The 23,385-nt window shown below is 47.7% G+C and overlaps 1 protein-coding gene across 1 annotated transcript; it reads left to right on the forward strand.

Annotated features, from left to right (window-relative positions):
- Positions 1 to 11,602: 11,602 nt before the first annotated feature.
- On the forward strand, positions 11,603 to 22,814 carry LOC149327786 (uncharacterized). Its single transcript, XM_089562371.1, has 4 exons — positions 11,603 to 12,012; positions 19,210 to 19,378; positions 21,472 to 21,554; positions 22,440 to 22,814. The coding sequence occupies exons 1-4, from the start codon at positions 11,811 to 11,813 to the stop codon at positions 22,790 to 22,792; spliced, it is 807 nt and encodes a 268-aa protein (XP_089418497.1). The 5' UTR covers positions 11,603 to 11,810; the 3' UTR covers positions 22,793 to 22,814.
- Positions 22,815 to 23,385: the final 571 nt, after the last annotated feature.

The raw sequence follows: 23,385 nt of genomic DNA on the forward strand, positions 1-23,385 counted from the left end.
CTGGTGCTGCCACTCAAGCTTTGAGAGGCTGCGGCCTGCACGCATTTGTACTTCTGTACTCGAAATAGACAATACTGTTATTATTATTATTATTATTGTACATTCGCCTGCCACCTAGTGATGCAAAACAATCGATAGTACTATCGATACAATCGATAGTTGAGTCACTATCGAACTATCGATGGTAAAAAAGACTATCGAAAGTGCTATCCATAGTACTTTCGATAGTTCTATTTATAGTACTATCGACAGCCGTATGGATACTACTTGTTATATATACTACTGTCGACAGCCGTATGGATACTACTTGTTATATATATTACTATCGATTCTATAAAATCAAGCACACGTACCAACGGCATCCTATACTTGGTTTCCCTTGTGTGTGGCATGGAGGTGGTGGTGTGAGTAACTGACAAGACTCGCCCGTTTTCGCGGCCTACGCGTCACCGAGCTCTGCAGACGTTCCCTATGTAAAGTTGCTGGATTAAATGTTAGCGTGCGAATGTCCTGGTTGCAAAGCATGTGTGCGAAAAGCATTCCTGCAGCGGTTACGTCAGCAATACGACGTCTGCAATGCATGATAGTGTCAAGTAAGCCAGCGCAATTTGTGCTGTTTCTTCTTTCATCGGATGCAGCTCCAGGTGTTTTTTCGGACTGTCCCAGTGCACGTTAAAGAACCACAGCTGCTCGAAATTTACCCGAAGACCTCCACTACGGCATCTCTCATAGCTTGGGTCTCTTTGGGACGTTAAGCCTCATGAGATCGTGAAAGCAATCAGATATCGCAAATGTTTTGGTTATATAGCTCGCCAACCAAACCATAATATTAATATTGTTACTATCAATTCGGTCGTTCCAGCGACGGTGGCGGCGCCACGCGGCCTCTTCCTGATGCAGCGAGCCGGTGATCCCTCTGCGCGGCGCGTGCAATCGCAGTGGTTTGAAGCGTAAGATGCGTCAAAAATGAGTATATTCTGTTACTCTACGATATGCGAATATTCGAAATAGCAAACATCTTGTTTCTGCCAAACGTAAACTGTTAAAAAAGCAGTGATTAAATATATTCGGCAGGTTGGTAACATGTTTCAGCCCCATGTCCGGTCTGTTCCCCAACGACGTACTTAGTTGAAGCCACAACATCGTGTCGTCAATGCATTCCTGTTCAAAGTTTTGTTTATGTGACCAACGTAGCGTATTACAGCTACATGAAAGCAGTGCAGTGTTTACACACCGAGCTGACATGAAGCATACTGGTTATATTTTAAGACGGCCGCTTCCAGCAAACAAAGATTTTTCATGAAGCTTCAGTCCATTCTGGTCTAAATTAAACATGGCCACAACGTGATTGCTAAATTGAGATATAAATGACAAAAACTTCATTTCTCGGATATAATGTGCAAAGTGGCTGGATAACAGCAAACGTTTCTTCGAAAATGTCGTCTGCTCACTCGATCACAGCTCTTTTCTCCCACTAGTTGAGCGTTCATTTCGACTGTGTTATGAAGCTGAAATGGTCCTCTGTCTGCCGCTTCAAACAACAGTATACATTTCCTTTTCTATCACCGCCCAGCGTACACTGCAGATAAACTATATAGTCGGATACAACTTAATCTGCAGTTATGGTCCGCCCACATGCAAGACCGCCAAACACAATTCCTTCGTGAGAAAATGTAGACCACTGGTAAAACTTTTATTTTTATCTAAACAAGCAGCTAATCACAAGTTAAAATTGTGGGCTCAAGGATCTTGATGTTGCTGGCTTGTTTGATAAAGAAAAATATTCAAAAGTATATTTTGATCACTTTTGTAATAAGTGGAGTAGCCCCGGACGCCGCGGACCGTGCCCAGTATTACGAACTGGTGATTTTTTTTTTAATTGTGTCCTTATAGGATCAGCGCGCAATAACTACACTGCCGCATTTATGCGGCTAAAGGCTGCACTCGTGTAAGCACCAAATATAACGTCAGGTTGTCTTGAGTCATTAAATTCTTCAGGCACCAGCTTAAAGCCTAGAGTGTAGAATTCCGCATTCGAGTGAGCGCCGAAAGGGACCAAAATTGCGAAAAAAAGTCAGGCCCTTACCCCCATATTGACTGCGATCACCGCACAGAAATGTGCCGAAAGAACAAGAAAGTGAAAGCGCAAAAAATTGCAGTTCAAAGTGTTTGTCGCACGTTACTCTGCTCAGTTTGCAAGTTTCAACGTAGACGAAGTTTTTGCGGCACTTGCCAAATAGCAGTTCCATGCTCATATAGATAAAAATTTATTTCGAGCCTGTAATGCAGCGAAATTCAAGAAGGGGCTGATATGAATAGGTTACTGCGCATTTTAGGCGCTAAATCTCGAATGAAAGATGCCACAATATCAAGAAACAGCTTTGCTTCTACTGTGCGCACGCCTTAGCAGCGGCACCATCACCGCCTCGTCCGCCATGTCGCACTGCCGCCGCGCCACCTGTAGGAGCTGGAATGACCGAATAGTCTTACCACCGACAGTTTCACTATTGATAGTCTTGCTATCGATAGCGTGGACGGTCGTTAGTAATAGCCATATCAGTTTTTAGAATCTCGAAAACCCATTACCCTCGGCGCTGTGGCTCGATAAAATTTGGCTATTACGACTCCTTACGTACACTGGAGGGGCTGCTTTGCCTGCATACCAGCCAAGGGCTTGCTTAGCAAGCCCTTGCCTTGCTAGAGTGAAATCGCAGTGTGAGAGGGGGTATAATCGGCGAAGGGGAAGGATCGGTTCACCCCATTGGATGGAGGGGCTACCTTGAGGAGCGGACAGCGCTGCTTTACCGGAAATATCGCGGCATGCGTTTTTCTCGGACGCGTTTTCTATTTCCCTCTTCTTAGGTCTCTGTATGGTGCTGTTGCAAAAGGACTGTCAGTCACGCTGACAAAAAAATAAATAAGGAATCAACCGGCCCTCAAGGTAGGAAAGCCGCTAAAACGGATGCTTGGGCGAGTTGGTGTGACATTTTTCTGAAGAACAGCGCGAACTTGGACGAGGACTGAAGGAATACGCATAGACGGGCGCTCCGCCGCGGTGTTGTCACTGCCGGTAATGGCTTTGATTAAGAGGTGAGCTGTTCCACTTTCGAACGTGACATACGAGGCCGGTGCTTTTAGCTCCAAGAAAGCCCTCTGTTTGTAAAGTGTAACGTGTAATATCATGAAACTTTTGTCTGGCTCTCACCTGTAGTGCTCGACTTCGCTCGACTTTGGTGGTGCTCTGTGCCCTCACCTGCCATGCTCGGACGTGCCTGCTTGGCAACTTGGAGAAAAGCCGGAACTCCGTGAGCAGCCATTCAACCTCGTTTATAGCACGAGCTTCGCTTCACTCCCGAAGGACTTCCTTGAACTTGCTCTTAGTGATGCAAAACTATCGATAGTGCTAACGATACTATCGACAGTTGAGTCACTATAGAACTATTGATTGTAAAAAAAGCTGTCGATGCTATCGATAGTTGAATCACTATCATACTATCCATATGTATCAGCAGCGCGAACACAACACAGGAAGAAGGAGAAGATAGTACAGAGCGCTGAACTTCCAACTTTTTCAAACCAACTAGCCCGGCAGATGGTGTTATTCAACTATCGTACTATCGATGGTAAAAAAAAAACAACTATCGATAATACTATCGATAAAACTATGAGTAGTCTGTCGTTAGTAGAACTATTGACAGTTTTTTTTTTTACACTATCGATAGTTTCAAAAAGAAACTATCGACACTATCGATAGTAAATTTGCCCATTGTTTGCATCACTACTTCCTCTGCCTTCGTCATGACTGCCTCCCCCGGTACGCAACCCCAAAATTACTATCAGGGACTTCAAAACTGTAATCAATAATTTCTATAAAGACCGGATCTCTCCCATTACCTTCCGCCTCCTACAATATACCCCCCCCCCCCCCCCCCGCCCTATCATCCAGCTCATATGGACACCCTCACGCTACTCGCTCGCAGGGAATGAGACGGTCCACTCACACGCCCTTGGCATATTACTATCCGGACAAGGCCCAGCCCCTATCCCCACAACGGAGTGGGGTCAGCGAGGGACAGACTGACCACATTTCAGGACATCACCCTAAATTACTGTCTTGACCGACACCTGTAACCCCAGGCCGACAGGTCCCTATTCCTTACGCACCAAATCTCCAGGCGCCAGCTTCAAACGTACGCCTACCCAAATCCCGCAGTTCTCTCCCATACCTACCCCACCCTCTACTCTCCCAACTGCAGATTCTGCGGTGGGCACGCTACGAGATCCCACATCATGTGGGCATGCCCTGTCACCCCCTTCTACTTAATCACTACCGAGGAGCCGTGGGGGGGACCACGTTGCGCAACTCGGATCCGGGCCTTCAGGCTCGGCTCGTCCAACGGTATGACTGTGTCGCAGAGGCGCATAATCTCTTCGCCACCCGGCGGGGTTTAACTGCTGCGTTATGAGGGGCTAGGCCCTTCCTAATCACCTAATAAAGTTAATAATATTTTCTATCTTGTCGCTGCCCAAAACAGTCGATTAAATAGGCATTCAAACAGTGCGGGCCAACCACATCCGGGTCCCCGTCCTGGGGCGGAGCATAATGGCCCCCCTCACCCCTGGAGCGGGCGACCAATCACTCTATCCCACGCGCTCTCTCGAAGGTCACCACGTTGCCGCAGCGTTGCCGAGTCACGTGGTCGGCTGCACCTGCACCGGCGAGATGCGCGTGACTAAAAAGATCTCCAGGGATTATAGGGGTCGTTGCCACCCGAAACCTTCCTGCACCACCGCAGCGCCATCTACCGCCGCCGTTCCGACGCGTTGACGTCAACGTGCGGTGCATCCGAGTGACGCGCTTTACTGGCGAGCTGCAGGCTGTCCTAGCCGCAGGAAACCATTGTGGAATGTCTCTCCCGTCTATAGACCTTTCCAAAAAGGGCTCCCTGGGCGCTGCCATATTGTTCCCTGGACTGCAGTGGGCACCTCCCGCTAGCACGGTGGAAGCGGCGAAACGCCTCCTCTCTGGACTGCTAGAAACCGGTTCCGCCGCCGGAAACAATATGGCAGCGCCCAGGTTGGAAAGGTGTATACTCCGTTTCATACATAGCAGGCAACGCTGCCAAAGCTAGCGCGCCTGTTCGCGCAGGATAAGTCCACACGCAGAAACGCAGAAAGTAGTTCGCCATACAACCAAAGCGAACAAAAACGTATTTCTTAGCGACAAATCTTAAGTGCCATGACTGGCACCTCCTGGACTTCGTTTTACCTCTTGCCACATTTTCGTCCTGCGACTCGTCGACATTTCGAGAAGCAAAAAGTACACGTGGCGTATAATACTCGGTTAGTAGGGCGAATTGCTTCTACTAAATCCGCACTCAAAAAGTAGTTCATTCTCCATGAAAATTATGGCCAGAGAGCCCGAACACTGAGCTCGTCACAGCTTTGACCGTGATTTTCAATGCTACTACATCGTTCTATACCACTCTTTGTATTCGTCCAAACAATGACCGGAGTTTCGAGAAGAACGAATGATACGTGGCGGAGTAATATGGTTTCGTGGACGCACTACTTCAGCAACCTCCGCAGCGTTGCCTGCTATGTATGATAATGCTATAATGAGAAGTGGGAGCTTGGAGTCGTTCAGCAGCAAGGCACAGACGTTGCGCTTGTTTTAGGGGGTGTATTCATATAAGAAGCGGTGGCCACTTACTACACCAGGGTGGACAAATCCTGTTCCGGAGAGAGATTGTGCTTTGGGCAATTTAATTTTAAATTTTTTACTTTTTTTTCCTGTATAGAATTAGAGCAACTTTACACTTCCGTCAACCAAAGGACCAGACCAGGCAGGCTTACGAAAAGGCTTCTCGACAAGCAGATTACGAGAAGACGTTTCACTTATCCGAAACTTCAGCAGTTACTGTGGAGCCATGCTGTAGATGTATTTCTAAAGGTAGCGCAAAATATCAAATTTTTTTTTTAACTACGAAGTTTCTTAGAAAGCTGTATAGCTTTCCTTTTTAGCCGTGTGGCTGCGCTCGGGTGGATGGCAATGAGTGATTACTCTTTTATCACAAATCTACCGCACCTTGGGGGATTCCCCTAAACATTTGACCATCAAATCTTATCTATTTAATTTTAGAGGCATGATCAAGGCGTGGAGGGACGTTAATAATACTAATAATAATACTAAGTTAATTAATACTAAGTTTTATTGTGAAACAGGCTGTGTCTAAATTTTAGCCTCAGAGATTTCCTCCGCTACCGCAGTGGTTCCCATCCAAGTTTATCCTTTGCACCAAAAGCCCTGAATTTTCTGGAATAATTGGCATTAACAAATCGCACAGCCAAATTCTTACGACCTTATGAATGTCTACCTGCATCAAAGGGTCCCAGGCACAAGTATATTCTAGTTCTGGTCTTATGTTAATTTTACGCAACATATCTTTAGCGCTTCTGGTTTAATGTTAATTTTTACGCAAGATATCTTTAGCGCGAAGCGGCAAATTCTTCGCATTTCTGGGAAAAAAAGAACGAACCACTCTGGAGGCCTTGATTGTGTCGTAATCTAGCGGGTGTTCCAGGGAAGACAGAGTAATATTCAAAAACAGAATTTTTCAAGCAAAAATATGGCTTTCGAGGCACGATATTGTCAGGGTTGGCGGAAACCAGCAAAACCGGTGAATCATCTTAGCTAATGAGCTAGCTAACTAATTTCCAATAATTTGGAGGAGAAATTCTAGAGGCCCGTGTACTTTGCGATGTCAGTGCACGTTAAAGAACCCCAGGTGGTCGAAATTTCCGGAGCCCTCCACTACGGCGTCTCTCATAGCCTTAGTCACTTTGGGACGTTAAACCCCATAAACCTAACCTAAACCTAACCTTTTTAATTATTAGAGTTACGCGCCTGGTTGCAATTACAGGTTTGTGGACGGTCGTTAGTAGCTGCCATACGAGTTTTTAGAATTTCGAAAACCCATTACCCTCGGCGCTGTGGCTTGACAGAATTTGGCTATTACAACTCCTTACGTGCACTGGAGGGGCTGCTTTGCCTGCATGCTCTTCGAATGCGCTTGTGTTTTGGCAAGATATAGCCAAAATTTGTTTGGCCACAGTGCCGAGAGTAATCGCGTTCCCGAAATTCTAAAAACTGATATGGCAGTTACAAGCGACCTGCTAAAAATTTCTAATTACAACCAGGCGTCTAACTCTAGCAGTTGAACAAAGTTAATCATTAGAAATTAGTTACCCAGCTTACTAGTTAAGATGGTTCACCCGTTTTCTGGCGTCCGCCAACCCTGGCAATACAATGACGCAAAAGCGTAGTCTTCCTGAAACAGCTTCTATATGATGACGCCAAGATAAATTTGCAGTAAACACGAGTATATTTATGTTCCAAAGCTTTTGAAAGTGTTTAAGTGTTAATGCCGTATGCACAGTCATGAGAGCTTTTTTTTCCCCAATAGAACGCATGTACACAGATTTTTTTCACGCTAATATCCATGTGCCAGGCATTGCACCAGTTAGCAACCAATTATAGATAATTCTGCAGAGCACTGCCGTCGTAGGAAGTGTGAATGAACCTGCATAGAACGCAGACGTGTGCAAACAAGCGTATCTTTGAGGAAATATTGGAACATGCGACGTTCATATAGATTTAGAAAATTGCGTGGACACTTAGGCAACTAAAGTGTTGGGAGGCGAAAGCCGAGGACACTATGCCGTGACGACTTCCGGTGGATGTGACGTCATATCCTTCCCGTGGCTATATCGATACCCAAATTGTGCATCTTTCGGGGATCTTAAGCGTTAATTACGCTTAATTACACATTTCTTCATCTAATTTGACATAAATCCGACGTTTTTCCGACCATTCTGTGACAGTATTGACTATGCCGTGACGACTTCCGGTGGATGTGACGTCACACCGTTCCCGTGGCTATATCGACGGCCGCGCTATTTCGACATTTTTGCCTGTAACTAATTAAATAATTAACCTACAGTCATCAAACCGAACTTCCAGGTTCATTTTTTCTCTATCTGAAGCAACCATTGGTTTTATTCTACCTTTTTAGTTCCCGAGTTAAACGCGTGTGACACGCTTTGTTAACGGACGACGGTATGAGCCATTAAAAGAGTTGCGACCTTCCGGCGCGACGATCAAGGATGGGCTCACCCTGCCGCCCATTAGTGTGTTTTTTTGCCATCCATGAATATGTCTCCCACAATGTCGCTTTCCGCCAAATGACCTACTGGCCGTGCCTCACCCGGGGAGCGCGGAGGGGGGGGGGGGGGGCGTTTGGAGGCTCGCGCTCTGGTCTTCCGAAGAAATCAATTAGGAGTCTTGCCGGCTCACCCAAAGCTGAAGCGCTCTGTATGAGCGCGGGCGCCGATGTCCCCCTTCCCCCCCCCCCCCCCCAAAGGTGCCGCGGTTGGAAGGGGCTTTGGACTGCGTGGGGAGAATCAGTTGTACTCCGGACGCCGAACGACGAGCAGCTAGCTTCGCTGACTGCTCGAGCGTTCCGAGAGATGTGCGGTTGCTTGCTATTGATTCTTTGTACAGTACTTAATCTGTAAATAAATTCACCGAGTTAAGTTTAATCGACTGGATCAAGTCTGTTCATTCATGATTAGGCCAACGAATAGTGGCAGCTACGCATAGTTACAACAAAAGGGTTTCGCCTTCAAAGACGAGTGGAACCCAACACCGACCCCTGCAGTGAGCCAGACGATACGTCTGCCTGATCAGACTGCGTTCCATTGAACACTTTTGTTTGGCGTCTCAAGTGCAAATACTCTTTAATTTTTTAAAAAGTATTTCAAGAAGTAAAGGGTGAGGGACTAAATGAAAGGTTTTTCTGAAATCTAAATACGAACAGTCAACAGTGAATCCGTTGTCTAATGCACCAGCCAAATCATGTGTAGATTCGGTCAGTTGCTTGACACAAGAACATCCAGTGTGGAAACCGTGCTGCTGGGGGGTTAATAAGAAAATGCATTCAAATGATTTATAGTGTTTGCAAAGAAAACTTGTTCAAGAACGTTACGGCTAATACTTGTTAGCGATATCGGACGGTAATTAGAAACAATACTGCGGGGACCCCAGTTGTTCACTGGCACGAAATCTGATGCAATTTTAGAGTCTTCATAACTGACTCACCCGCATGCGACACTTCCAAAATCAGATTATGCGCTTATGATTGTGTTATATATACCGTAACATCACTGATGACTCTGAATGCCAGTATTTACAAACTGATTTAGATTCCATTAGCAACTGGTGTTCATCTTGGGTAATGACCCTAAATTTCTCTAAAACTAAACTTGTCTCTTTCACTCGCAAGTCATGCGGCATCCCATCTTACACTCTCCTTAATAGCTCGGTTGAACTTTTTACTTCCTACAAGTATTTGGGACTACATCTTCAGTTTAATTTAACCTGTAATTACCATCTGAGTCAAATTCTGGCAGCTGCTAACCGCTCTTTTGGTCTTCTAAAACGTAACCTTGGGATCCGGATCAAGCGTACCTTATAGATGAGTTGGAATCTGTGCAAAACAGTGCCGTTAGATTCGCCTTTTCGGATTATTCTCGTCATACTAGCGTCACCGCACTAAAGGCTCGCGCCGAACTTGATACGCTATCTCATCGTCGCAAACACGCTTGGCTCTTTTCCATGAACTTTATCATCATGTTCTGCTCCGTGACGATTTTTTTCAATCACCTCAATCTTTTTTTCCGCGTCGCGACCGCCCGCTGAAAGTTAAACGCATATCATGCAACACTTCTTCTTTTGTGAACTCTTTCAGACTTCGTACTATAGTCGACCGGAATAATCTACCGACACACATCGCTTCAGAAAGGAACTTTAACAAGTTTCAGGACCTACTAACCCAAATGTTTGTCTAGCATTACTCATTGATTCTACCACATGCTGCATTCAGCTGTTTTGTTATTTTGTTTTGTTCCAGCGGTTATGTTAAGCCTCTATTTTCGTGCGAATTATAATGTATATTGCGGGTTATTTTCTTGTTTTGTTTTCTACTTGTGCTTTGTTCTGTAGTTATGTATTGCACTTTGGTGCCTGCACATCTTTGTTTTGCAATCTTGCGTGTCAGTGCTCCTCCCTATGTAATACCCTCGACAGAGGGCGTTTAGGGTTTTATTGAGTAAATAAATAAATAAATAAGTAAATAAATGAGCAAGGTTTGGTTTGGTTTGTGGGGTTTAACGTCCCAAAGCGACTAAGGCTATGAGAGACGCCGTAGTGGAGGGCTCCGGAAATTTCAACCACCTGGGGTTCTTTAACGTGCACTGACATCGCACAGTACACGGGCCTCTAGAAATTCTCCTCCAAAGAAATTCTAGCCGCCGCGGCCGGGATCGAACCCGCGTCTTTTGGGTCAGCAGCCGAGCACCATAGCCGCTGAGCCACCGCGGCGGCCAAATGAGCAAGGTTCCAGGCGTCTGGCAAAAGACTTTCTTGTTGCGATTCTATTTTTTTTTCTATTTAGTTGGACCGTACGCGGATACTCCCACAGAACATTTCATTGGCGCATTTCGCTCATATTTAAAGAAAATTTGACCGCAAGTTTGTATTATAGTTCACTTTATGTTTAAAAGTGGCCCATGTTTGAACCCACGTCATTCTTTTCTGGAACAGCAGCCGACTTGAACGATGTTTCCCATCACATCGCTGTCATTACGTGCATTGTGCATTCCGCAAAAGTCTCGGCGCTTATTCTTTGCATTTTTATTCGCATTACCCTATGCACTCCGCATTGTAATGCCCTACATAGGGGCCCTGAAATAAACAAATGATGGTATATTTGAGTAGTCAGACCAATGCGCGAAATTAGGCACGCTAGCAGTTCGGTTTTCCCTTCGGTTTTAATCCTTTCCCTTCGGTTGTCCTTTGCTTATGCTTGTATTTACTTTGCTTTAACAATCTGTCGACTCTGCCGCTTGTGATAATGTGATTCTTGTCGACCAGGACGCTGAACCTATCGCTATCACTTCGCCGCCTTGACAATGATAATTCGAATAGCCCCAGAGTTTCTTCGTCATATATCCGGCTTGGTTATCTATGCCAGCCCAGTGATAACCCACGGCATCTCACTGTGACCGTGATTGCTGACCAATGTCGCATGAAGTTCCACGGCCGAGAATTCACAAATCGCGAAAACGTGGTTTCACATTTTTATCTTGCACCATGCTTCGGCTGCGCATTTTCTTCCTTTGTTAAATATTCTGCGTCCTTCAAACAATCTAAGTTAGTGAGCGCTTATAATTTTTTATCTGTGTTGTCCGTGCAGAGCTCCAGCGACATAAGCGCTTACTAACGAAAGACGCCCAGATTTCCGCGTTTCTGGGCTGCCGCCTCGCGGGCTCGTTCAAACGCTACCGACTGCCGCGAGAGGCGCTGTAGTGCATTTTCCTCCTCGCCAGCTGCTCTGCCCTTCTCTCCCTCTCCCTCACCATGGTCTCCCTCTATCGCCGCTCGCTCTTCCCCGGCTTTCAAGGCTATCGACCTCCCTGGCACGAACAGGCGCCGAACGAGAGGCGAACTTCGCCGGGCGGCGCGCGCGTCGCGAAAATGGCTCTTCGCTGCCGATCTCTTGATCTAGCCTGGCCGGATATTTTCGCCCGGCGTCCGCCGCGCGACGGAAGCAGCCGAGGCGTGGCAGCAGACGCGAAGCAGTCAATACGGCGCATTGCGCGCGGATTCTCTTGTGCTAGGCCGCCGCTGCCGCACTTCCTGACTGCGGTTATCGTCCTTAGTGCGGTCGGGGCGGTTTGTTAGTAGGAGTATGGCTTCGTCGTCCTTTAATGTGAGACTCAAGGAAAGGAGCATCAGAACTGTGCAACGCATGGAATACAATGACAGACTCATAGCCGCTGTCCACAAGCGACCGATTTTGTGGGACGGCGGCAGGTCCGATCACAAAGACTACAGGAAAAAGCACAACGTTTGGATGGAAGTCCTCAGGGAAGTCGGCAAGGACCCAGAAGGTAAGTTTTAACTTTCTTCATTTTGTGAAGTCATTACGATCATCTTTAATTCGATATTCGAATGCCCTAAAGCGGAGGGACCGGCATTACAGACTTTTGATGACAAATTTGGGGCGTCAGGGAACACCGCGGCGGCGCGACGAATAATCTTAGCGAAGAACCGGCGGGAACCGCTGTGCGTCCCTCGACGCCAAAGCGCGCGTTCATTTCGACGGCGTTTTACGCGAACTCTGGCTCGCATGCTCGGTTATCGGCAAGATTCGCGTGTTTGAAATGTTACACTAACATACCTGGGCACAGCCGCATCTCCACGGTTCCCAGTAGATGGCTTTCATTCGATCCCTATACCCTGTTTTGCAAACGTGGCCATTTCAAACCGAGATCCGGTTTTGCTTTCTAAAAAAAAAAAGGGGGGGGGGGGGTGCATTTCTCGCTTGGTGAAGCGTCTTAGTTTCACGATTACGTGCTGAACTCACTATTGGCCCTGGCCGCTGCTGCCAGGCTTCACGGATTCATCAGACGCCGGAAGTTATCATCGGCGGTTGCTCCTCGAGGTTTATTGTGCGCGTTGTTCAAGTAGGAACGAAAAGAAAGCTTCCAGTTTGATTCCTCATAATAAATAGAAGTAGTGCATCTACGTGGTGTTAACTGGTATCAGCGTAAAGTTCGATCTGAACACTATCTAATGACTTAATTGATAAGTTACTAATTACACGTGGGTGGCCTTGGCACCCGAGTTAATTTAAAGGAAAAAGAATACGGTCACTGACCAAGTCAAGAAATTTTAGACGTTTCGGAACCTCGTACGGGTTCCTTGATCACCCGAGTTAATATAAGGAGATTAGAGTGAAAATGCGCTATTCGAGATGCATATTAAGACAAGGAGGTAGGACCGGAAATGTGCTTTTCGAGCCTCTTCGTTGGCTCGAACGCGTCGACGCAGCAAAAACGCTGCGCCGTGCCGCGCTTCTTTTCCATCTTTCTCCCTGTCTCCTTTCGCGGTTGTTTGCGGTGCGCAACGTCATTCGACGTATTTGACCGCTGTTGTTGTTGTGACTGAGAGAAGGATAAAAAAATTACCGACGATTACGTTACTTCCTAATGCGAAATTTGAGCGCAGCAAATAAGCTGTTTCACCTTTTCGATAGATTGAGGCAAAGAAATCGAGCAACACATGTATGCGCTATCACAGAATTTTTATTTTTCACACGTATTCGCAATTTCGGCTCGGGCGGTGCACATATACAGATCCGCCGCCACCGATCTGGCTCTCTGATTGCCACCGCACAGGGGTTGCATTGGAGGAGGAGCGAAGAAAGGAATTAAGTTCGAGCCGGCGCTTTGACAACCGGAGACTCGCAGGAAGAGGGGGGAGGGGGGCGGCGTGTACACCCAGCGGCAAACGATGGGGCAGAAGCGCGCGCAGCAAGCGGACAACACGATAAAGGGAGGAGGGAAGAGATAGCAGCGACTGACTGATGCCGCTGACGCCGATAGCGCTGGGGGGATGAAAGGGGGGCGGAGCTGGTTACGAGGCCGACGACGACGCGAAACCCAGGAATGGACGCCGAAGAGCTGCGCTCTAAAAGGAAAGTGCACGGGCCTGCCTACTGGCTCAGGCCGAGCCACCACCGCTGCCACGTGCAGATAGGAGAGAGAAAGAGAAAAGAGTGAAAGAAGAAACGCTCGTCGCAACAACCGCGTCCGCCCGAGCTAAGACGCTGGCTGAAAACCCGAATTGACCGCCGCGCATTAGGTGCATTGAATCAGTGATCAAGCCTGAACGAAAGGTAATCTGTGGCTGGAAGATTCCGAAGACTCAGGAGGAAATGCGACTGCGCTTTTAAGCATGAAATGCTTTTAGCTCCCGTTGTAGACAGTGTGGTGACGTCACGCCGAGACAGAGAGCCATCATCCGGGCTCTGAAACGAGAACATCCGGGCACCGTACGAGAGAACGAGATTTAACGACTCGCTAAGCCCTCCTACGCGACCGGCATGCAAGCGCCGGTTGGTCTCCAAACGAGTCACAAAAAATAACTGCTGCCAGTGCCTTCTCAATGTTTATCAAGATATCAGTCGCGCTGTGCGTTTGATAATGCACGGAATTATAATTTCCGTTTTCTAATAACGCGTGCAAAAAGCACATAAATGCCACGATACACTTCGTTGTCATACGTGATCTCTTAGGGGCTTCGCGCATCGAAGCAAAGCCGCGCAGGCGCACAGGGGCCCGGGGGAGAAGCGCTGCGTTCAAAGGGCAAGGCATCGCGCCGAATGGGTGGTGGCGTTCCTCCCTTCCTTTACGGTGCGGTTCGGGTGTCCACCGAGATGGCAGAGAATTACTGCGCCATTTCCTTTCCTCAAAAAACCTTGTGTTCAAATGGCAAGGCATCGCGCTGAACGGGTGGTGGCGTTCCTCCCTTCCTGTACGGTGCGGTTCGGGTGTCCACCGAGATGACATTAGGCCCGTAAACATTTCATGCTTACTCTACTCTCGGTTACGGGAGAGGCAGAGATTTTTAAGCATGAAATGCTTTTAGCTCCCGTTGTCGGCAGTGTGATGACGTCACGCCGATACCAAGAGCCAACATCCGGGCACTGAATTCCACTCATCCTGGCACTGAAACGACATCATCCGGGCACCGTACGAGATTTAACGAGACTCTCTAAGCCCTCCTACAGGACCGGCATACAAGCGCCGGTAGCTTCGCGCCGAACGGCTGGTGGCGTTCCTCCCTTTCTGTGCGGTGCGGGTCGGGTGTCCACCGAGATGACAGAATATTACTGCGTAATTTCCTTTCCTCAAAAAGCGTCGCGTTCAAAGGGCATGGCATCGCGCCGAACGGGTGGTGGCGTTCCGTGGACTGCCTGGCAGCGCTACATCACGCTGTCACCGTTGTCCGAGGGTTCACGAACCGGAGGGCGGGTTTGCCGGTGGAACCCTTCAGCACGCCAGAATCTTACGGGGAGGCAATGAAGGCGTTGTTGGGAGCGCGCAAGTACTCGGCTCCGGCGGATATCCTCGACGGAGAGCATGCCACCACGCTCAGACGACTACAAACAGACACCTACCCAAGCAGAGCCATGTATCACAAAATGTTGGTTGGTTGGTTTATGGGGTTTAACGTCCCAAAGCGACTAAGGCTATGAGAGACGCCGTAGTAGAGGGCTCCGGAAATTTCGACCTCCTGGGGTTCTTTAACGTGCACTGACATCGCACAGTACACGGGCCTCGAATTTCTCCTCCAAAGAAATTCAGCCGCCGCGACCGGGATCGAACCCGCGTCTTTCGGGCCAGCAGCCGAGCACCATAGCCACTGAGCCACCGCGGCGGCGTATCACAAAATGTGGCCGAACAGATACGCGAAAGAGTGCGTGTGGTGTGGGGGCTACGCCACAACGTACCACGCCACCTGGGGCTGCGAAAAAAGCCCTTTACTACCAAAGGTATTTAAATAGCCCTAGTCTAGAGCAGTGGGAGGCCCTCCTGGCTGACTCCGACCCGAGCGCACAGCTTATGCTGGTGACGAGGGCCAAGGCAGCGGCGGAGGCCAACGGTATCCTGGACTAGGGAAGACCGACCACTGTAGCTCCACATCTATCTATCCCCATTCCCCTACTCCCTAACTCTTCCTTTTGAAAAATAAATAAATAAACAAATAAATGTTTTTACTACTACTACTCTAAAGGCGAAGCTTAAGTGTAATTAATTAGTAATTAGTGCTTAGTCATTAATTAGTAATTAGTCACTGATTAGCAATTTGTCATTGCTTCGTCACAATTATGTATGCCGTAATCCAGTGGTGAGTCACCAGTGCCACATAGGCAAAGTGGTACAAATAACCGAGGAATGCAAACAACGATTACAAAGATGAAAGGCAAACAGAAACCGGATACAGCTGCCGAGGCAGGGCGGAAGAGACTCCCCAGAAACTCACATGAAACGATTGCGTCCACATGGACCAGTGCACAGTATGAGTGGTGTGGTGTGTTGAACACTAGACCCATTTCAAAATTTTGACTAGTACCATCTACAACCAATGTGTTATGCCCGTAAACATTTCATGCTTACTCTACTCTCGGTTACGGGAGAGGCAGAGATTTTTTTTGCGGCGCATGGTGCTGCGCCAACATAGCCGGGCTAAGTTCGCCTACTTTTCGTCGCCTATCCGCTCCATGTAGCCCGACCTTTGATTAGAGATTTACAGCAACGGCTCACGCTACCTATCAATCCCTAATGTTAACGCGGTGCTTGTTTGCACTGCCCGTGGCTGCTTTTGTTTCCCTTGGCTTGGTCAGCAGGCTCAGAGCGAGAAGCGGCGCTAGCGATGTGCGACAATCTGTACGCCTTCGAATGCAGGCTGCGGTCTAATTACGTTTCTTGTCCCCTTCCCGAGTCAGATAAGAAGCGTTGACTTATCTGAATGCGAATGAATAAAGCGCTGGCTGAGTGTCGCTACCCACGCAAAGCGGATAGATAGAAAGGCCGTCGTCATGTAGAAACTCTGGGGGCGCGAAATGGGTGCGTTCTGTCCTACTGCTGTCTCAAATCAGTGCCGTTTTCGCCCGTAGTGAACTCGCTCTTTTAATAAAACCAGTATAGCGCGCAATAATGAGGAAAAAAAATGGCAGCGGTTTAGTTCTGGTTAAACCTGGAGGATTGCTAAAGCATCGAGGAGAGAGAGGCAGTGGAGAGCGCGTGGCAGCGGCGGCGGCCCCGGCACGCTAGCTATGCACCGCTACTGCGCATGCGCAACTGGAGAGCGCGGCGGGGGCACCTCTGAGTCACCCGCGCTAAAGCAGCGGCGGCGCGCCAGCTGTGTGCCGTGTGACGTCACTGCTCCTCGCGCATGTGCAGTATGGCTTTTCGTCAGCTCCGCGAAATTGCTCGGCGCTTACGTATGCTATACGCAAGCATTTAGCGAGAGGTTACTGTGGAAATCGCAAGAGCACTTTTAGTTTACCGTACAACCGCCCGAACGCAACGATAGCTAAGGCCGCAGTGGCGCCATCTGGTGTTATAATGTGAAAACATTTCGTGTCGTATTTTTCGCGCTTAGCCAAGGCATAGGCCAAGCCGATCCAAGTCGTATCACGTTGATAGCCGGTTGCGGTGTGTCACGCACTGCGCAGTCGAGGGAGGGCCTAGTTTTTTTAAAATTTTTTTTAGGTAACCGAACCGAGTAAAGTTGTTTAAGAACGTCATGGTACGTACTAGCATTCTTTCGGACCCCTAATGCCCTACAGCCGAAACGGCTTCTTTTGGCAAGGCTATGACTACCTTGGCATAAAAATCCAAATCAAGCCAATCCACAGTCGGCGGTGTTTTGCTATTATTAGGAACGACGGAATCGTTGCACAGAATCTAAAATAGGGCAAGTTTATCACCCATTCGTTCTGCTGTCGGCGAGAGGAGGCAGAGCGATTATCACACGTTCCATGTAAGGGTAACGAATGTGCCTAAAAACCAAATGACATGGCATCTTCTCTCCGAAGTGGGTGACATGGGCGCCGCCGTGTTGACAACGCTATTTTTCCTGGCGTACGCAAGAGCACGCTCGCTAAATTCGAAAAATAGCGTACGTAACGCGAACGTACGTAAGACGTCGGTTTGAGATAGCGTTTGGTGCATGCGCAGTACGACTGACGATATAGTGTACGCTATGCCTTTGCGTATGTCTACGTTCGCTATACTAAAACTCTCTAATCTTGTTCGTGCAGCATGAGTACGTATACGACATTGCCCCATGCACTAGTCCCTTAAGTTTCAAGAGATAACGGAATTGCGCAGTAATAGTAGAGAGTTATAGCACATCGTTACCGTGTTTACGTTACCGTTTACCGGGCTCGGCTAGCGACATCTGCGCATGCGCGCCCATTACCGGGCCGCTAGCACTTTACGGAATCCCTTTTAGCGTTGCGGATAGAGTTGACGTTCGCATGTAAACAAACATGGCGGTGCCCTGCACAGCCGCTTAGGAACAAATAAGCATCGCCGCCGCATTCTTCGGCGCCATTTCTTGCTCTAAATGAAAGCATTAATTCGTTCTTCATGCGCATACTCTCACTCATACGTCGAGGTTTAAGTGACACTAGCCTTGTTGTTGAGATAATTCAGTGATTTTCGAGCAGTCAAGCCTAACTATCCGCGTACGTAGCCAAAGTAGCAACGACAACACTGTAGTTTTTGTGCCAGCTTTAACATTTTCCTCTTTTTTTCATAGTTTTCTTCCATAAAAAACAAAAAAATTTCCTGTAATGCTTTTCGGTTGGTTTATGGGGTTTAACGTCCCAAAGCGACTAAGGCTATGAGAGACGCCGTAGTGGAGGGCTCCGGAAATTTCGACCACCTGGGGTTCTTTAACGTGCACTGACATCGCACAGTACACGGGCCTCGAATTTCTCCTCCAAAGAAATTCAGCCGCCGCGGCCGGGATCGAACCCGCGTCTTTCGGGCCAGCAGCCGAGCACCATAGCCACTGAGCCACCGCGGCGGGGCTGTAATGCTTTTCATATTCACCACTAAGTTCAGGAAAAAAAAAAAGTTTCTCCAGTCCAGAGTTCAAGCGCTTTGACTTACTTTCACCAGATGGCGCCACTATGTTTCGCGCGGCAAGCAGATGATGTACCTCATGGATGTACCTGCATTTTTTACAGCGTTCGCAACGCTGTAAGCGCCGCGTAAGCAAGGCTAGTGCGTTCTGAGTAGTAAGCTTGTCTACTAGTCAGGGTATTTTTAAAGCCGCTGAGCCGGCCGGTAGGAGAAAAGTAGTGTGCACGTCTCTATATGCTGAGAAAAAGATTATTAAAGAGCGTGTAGTATCTCACTGGGAAGAAATAGTTGCAATGCATGCGTACTTTTGTTTGTAATTAATGCTGGGGCGTCTGCCATCATCATCATTCCTTTTCGCCTTGCAGTAACTTGTTACGGGAGAGACAGTATGCTAAAACGTCTTCTATCGTGCGCAGCGCTAACCGGAAAGTCCGGCGTCCGGTAACACGGTAAACGGTAACGTAAACACGATAACGATATGCTATATCTCTCTATTATCAATGCATATTAATTGACAAGACGCCAGCGGTGTCGTGGAATCCACGGGCCTGCTTCGCGTCAGTCCATTGCTCATGTATATGCCTGGGTTCTCTTCTCGTAACTTTTTTTGGCACCTAAATATGGTGCGTACTGTCTCTGCAGGCTCGACCGTTCAAGCACGGTGGAAAGGGCTGAGGGACACCTTTGTAAAAAAACACAAAACTTGGACGGCTGGAACTTCTGGTGGGAGCATAGAAGAATGCAAGGAGATCCGCTGGCCTTACTTCAAAATGATGTTGTTCTTGAAGGACCAGGCCGACGTCTTCGGAGAGTAAGTGCTTATCTTCGATTTTCTTAAAGGTAAATTTAGACACCACATAATATGCAGATTACACCACGTCCAGCTTTGTGGTGGTATAATTTCGCACATTTTTTTTTCACTATTGCTTATGATTCCGTTAGCCGCGCTTCCACTCGCCATCGTTGTTCGGAATGATCGATCTTCCTGATATTATCGCGTGCATCTGCAACCGTCAACCGTTCCAGGATCAGCTACGCAAACATCTTTCCAAATGACATCGTTACCTATTTTACGTTTGTTCTTCTGCATCACAATGCATTTTTATTTCTTCTTTGCTGCTGCGTTTTGTTTTTGTTTTGTTGTGCGCTTTACAACTATTACGACGATTGACGCTTCTTCTTAATTGAATTTGCCTTTGGTCTTGCGTTCTTCTTTTTCGTTTTTATTTGACACGTTTCCCATCCTGCCTTGCTGCTGCCATTGTAAAAGTAACTTGGGGCCAGTCAAGCTGCCTTCTTTGCAGCTTTTTCCACTTGTACCTCCTTATTTGTGGAAATAGATCAAATAAGATAGTATGACCAGTGCATTTTTTGCTTATATGAGTATTTGCCATAAGTATTGCATTCGTACTACTACTGTGTGCAGTCTGTGTCGAAAGTATACAGCCCAAGGGGTATGCTTCTGAGCCCAGCAGCACGGCTTCTCTTGCATACACAGGGATGCTAATCTCACGAAAGCAGGGGGAACTGAAGTCCTCAAACCTGCCAAGCTTAGGACTGTCAACTGAGCCCCGCTACACGACTTGGAAGCAAACGCATTGGGCTGTATATTTTTGCCAAAGACTGTACGTTTCTGCCTTTCAGTTTTGCCGTGTGCAGTATTTCTCTTTACTTTTTCCCTTGCATCTCATATTGTATTAATTAGTTTCTCTGGTACTTATGTTGCTGTTTTTTTTTTTTTGTCCTCCTGACTCAATGCCCTTCTGGTCCATGTAAGGTATTATAAATAAATTGGAGTTCTCCCTCAATCGTATGTGTGCCATCCGATGTGTTTGGTTTCTATGTACAGTATGTGCCAAAAGTTTAGAGCCCAGGGGGTTCACTTCTAAGCTTTATATTGGGACTACAGGAGCAATCATGGAAGTCCTATTTATTGCCCCCGCCGCGGTGGCTCAGTGGCTACGGCGCTCGGCTGCTGATCCGAAAGACGCGGGTTCGATCCCGGCCGCGGCGGCTGAATTTCTTGAAGGCGAAGTTCTAGAGGCTCGTGTGCTGCACGATGTCAGTGCACGTTAAAGAACCCCAGGTGGTCGAAATTTCCGGAGTCCTTCACTACGGCGTCTCTCATAGCCTCAGTCGCTTTGGGACGTTAAACCCCAATAAACCAAACCTATTTATTGCAGGAGGCAGGACCAGAAATCATCTTACCTTCAGCAAATTTGTAGCATTAGAGATGCATTACGAACCACACAGTGTGGCTCAGAAGCAAACCCCCTGGGCTCCAAACTTTTGACAAAGGCTGTACTTTTAAAGGGGCGCTGAAGCAACGCCATCCAATTTTAATTCTCAGTAAAGTTGGACTGTCCGTCAGCAGAAGATGTATTTTTGTTTGTGAGAAATTAGGAAGAATTGCAAATCGAATGTAAATATGTGGTGAAATAAATGAATTGAATTGAATGATTCTTTCCTTCCCGCCACTGCATTCAAACTCGTCACATCGATGATGACGTCTTGACCGTTACTGACCCCATGATTACTGGTAGAAGTGAATGGCGATGTGGTCTTGCCTCAGAGATTCGGGTTTGAAAAATACAGAGGTCATCACGCGTTTTGCTTGTGAAGACGTCAGGTGGGCGTGATACGCGCATCTCGTTTCTGTTTTTGTGTCCTGTTCTGTGCTATACAAGCTCAGTTCTGAATGAAAGTAGCTTCTTTGTCATTAGAAATCTGTAATCAATCGTCATTGGCCAACTTATTAGTCCCGAGTGTTATTTTAGTGACTTAAATGACTTCCATGCCTGCATAACAAGCGGGTAAACTATTTTGTTCTCTGCAATGCAGTATGAACGGCGAGGAAAGTATAACGTTTTTACACCACTGCTATTCGTGTCTTTTTTTTTCTAGCGTAACAAGCAACACTGAGTCGAATGAGGAGCAGCAAGAGGATGCATCATCGATTCTTCTCCACATAGCCAATGACGGCGAAGGTGAGAATAAGTGATACGTGCAGCCAGCAAAGAATCTAGATATCTACAAAGTTGTTATAATCATAAGGTTAGTGCGAGTGCAGCCTCCAGAGGATCTATAATAAATAATAGCAGAGCTGTTCAGCACGATCTTTCTCTAAGTTGGTGCCTTGCTATCGGATTGCAAAACATCTATTTCGTCAGAAAATGCAGATGATCCGTGCTGGGTGGCCATGAGTCCAGGGCTGACAGCGACCTTAGTAGCCCATTCAATGACCCAGGTTTGAACGCCCAGGTCTGAGGTGACCAAACACCTCCTGCCATGACTCGAGAGTAGGAACTTGTATTAGAGATTCCGGTGGTGGCGACTCCTCTTTACAGTTCCACAATATGTGATAGTAAGTGGCTATTTCGCCACATAGTGTACATTCCGGGTCGTAATCACCGGGATAGAATTCTGATAAGTAAGGAGTCATGGAGGATCGCGTCTCTCCTGCTCCTTATCTAAGGTTTTCTCTGGAGGGGGTAAGACCCTCGTTTCTATTTTAAAATTATTAGTAATGTTGTGATATGATGACAGGCCATCCTTCGCGAAAGTCTCAGTAACTACCGCGTCCCCAGCTCGGGTGACGAATACTCGAGCTTTGATGTGCGCCGTTTCGTTACCAGGGTTCCCCGAGTGAGCCCGGATCCATATCAACTCAATAGTTTTAAGTTTTTTGTTTGACCCAATATGTTCATTGCTGCCTCAGAAATTCTGCCCCTCGCATAATTGCATATAGTGAATTTAGAGTCGCTTAAAATATAGGTGTTAATGATAGCAAGGGTGACAGCCGCCTCTTCTGCCGTTTCTTAGGATCTTGCTTAGTTACTAGGAGAATTTTTGGCTTTTGGCGCACTTTCCAGAAACAGCCTTGGTCAGCTCTGGCGACGAAGAGGAAGCAGCTGAGGAAGACGAGACGCCTTCCAGGGCCTCACCTCATGCGTCGGGCAACGCTATGTGTGTAACGCGCGAAGCCGCCCCACATAGCGCCACTTCAAACTCACTGGTTCCGAAAAAACGGTGCAAAAAGGGAGTGAGGAGCCCGCCCGACGATCCGGACGAAGAAACGGACAAGTTTTCGGAAGAGACTGACAGTGAATGCGCGCTCTTTGGGCAGATTGTCGCTCGCAAAATGAGCAAGTGCCCGAAGCGCATGCGCACCGATTTGCAGATTGAGCTGCTCGAGGTATTAAAACGTTACGAACAGTATAAATAAATGCTTATCGCCATGATACAGAGGCTGGGGTGCACAAGCTTATGTATATGCCGCGCTGCATTGGCGTCGGAGTGTTCGTCAGAAGGAACGGAGAACTTGCAAAATTGCGGGAAAGCTGACTTACAGGAAGAGGTTCTCCAACCAAAAACCCTCGTTCACAGACACGTTTTCGCTTTCTGCAATGCTGCATGAAGGGTTTAGCGCGAGGGGAGATGAGTCAGCAGCCCTGCACTGTGTCCTTCTTCGAAAGGCGTACGGGGCTGCCCCCAAATCTGCGTGAACCTGAAGCCCCGCCGGACATTGCCAGCTTTCGAGGTAGAGTGTGAAGGAAAGTTGTCCAAAGGTTACAATGATGCATTCCCTTGACGAGTACCTGTCTCGACCCGCTCCTCTCGTTCGCGCCTCGGCTCTGTTGTGTCCTTTCAACAATTTCCCTCCCATACAGATAAAGGGACGCCTCTCCTCTCCCTTTTCGAAGAAGAATGCGAGATTGCCGTCTGCGTACGAGGGTTTTTGGTTGGGAAATTGTAGAGGGCGCTCGTTGCGTTGTTTGCGAGTACGTTTGAAAACTCGAAAAGTTTGAACTGGGCTAG

Source organism: Amblyomma mixtum, chromosome 10 (genome assembly GCF_055824585.1).
Source record: "Amblyomma mixtum isolate Tamu chromosome 10, ASM5582458v1, whole genome shotgun sequence".
Lineage (NCBI taxonomy): Eukaryota > Metazoa > Arthropoda > Arachnida > Ixodida > Ixodidae > Amblyomma > Amblyomma mixtum.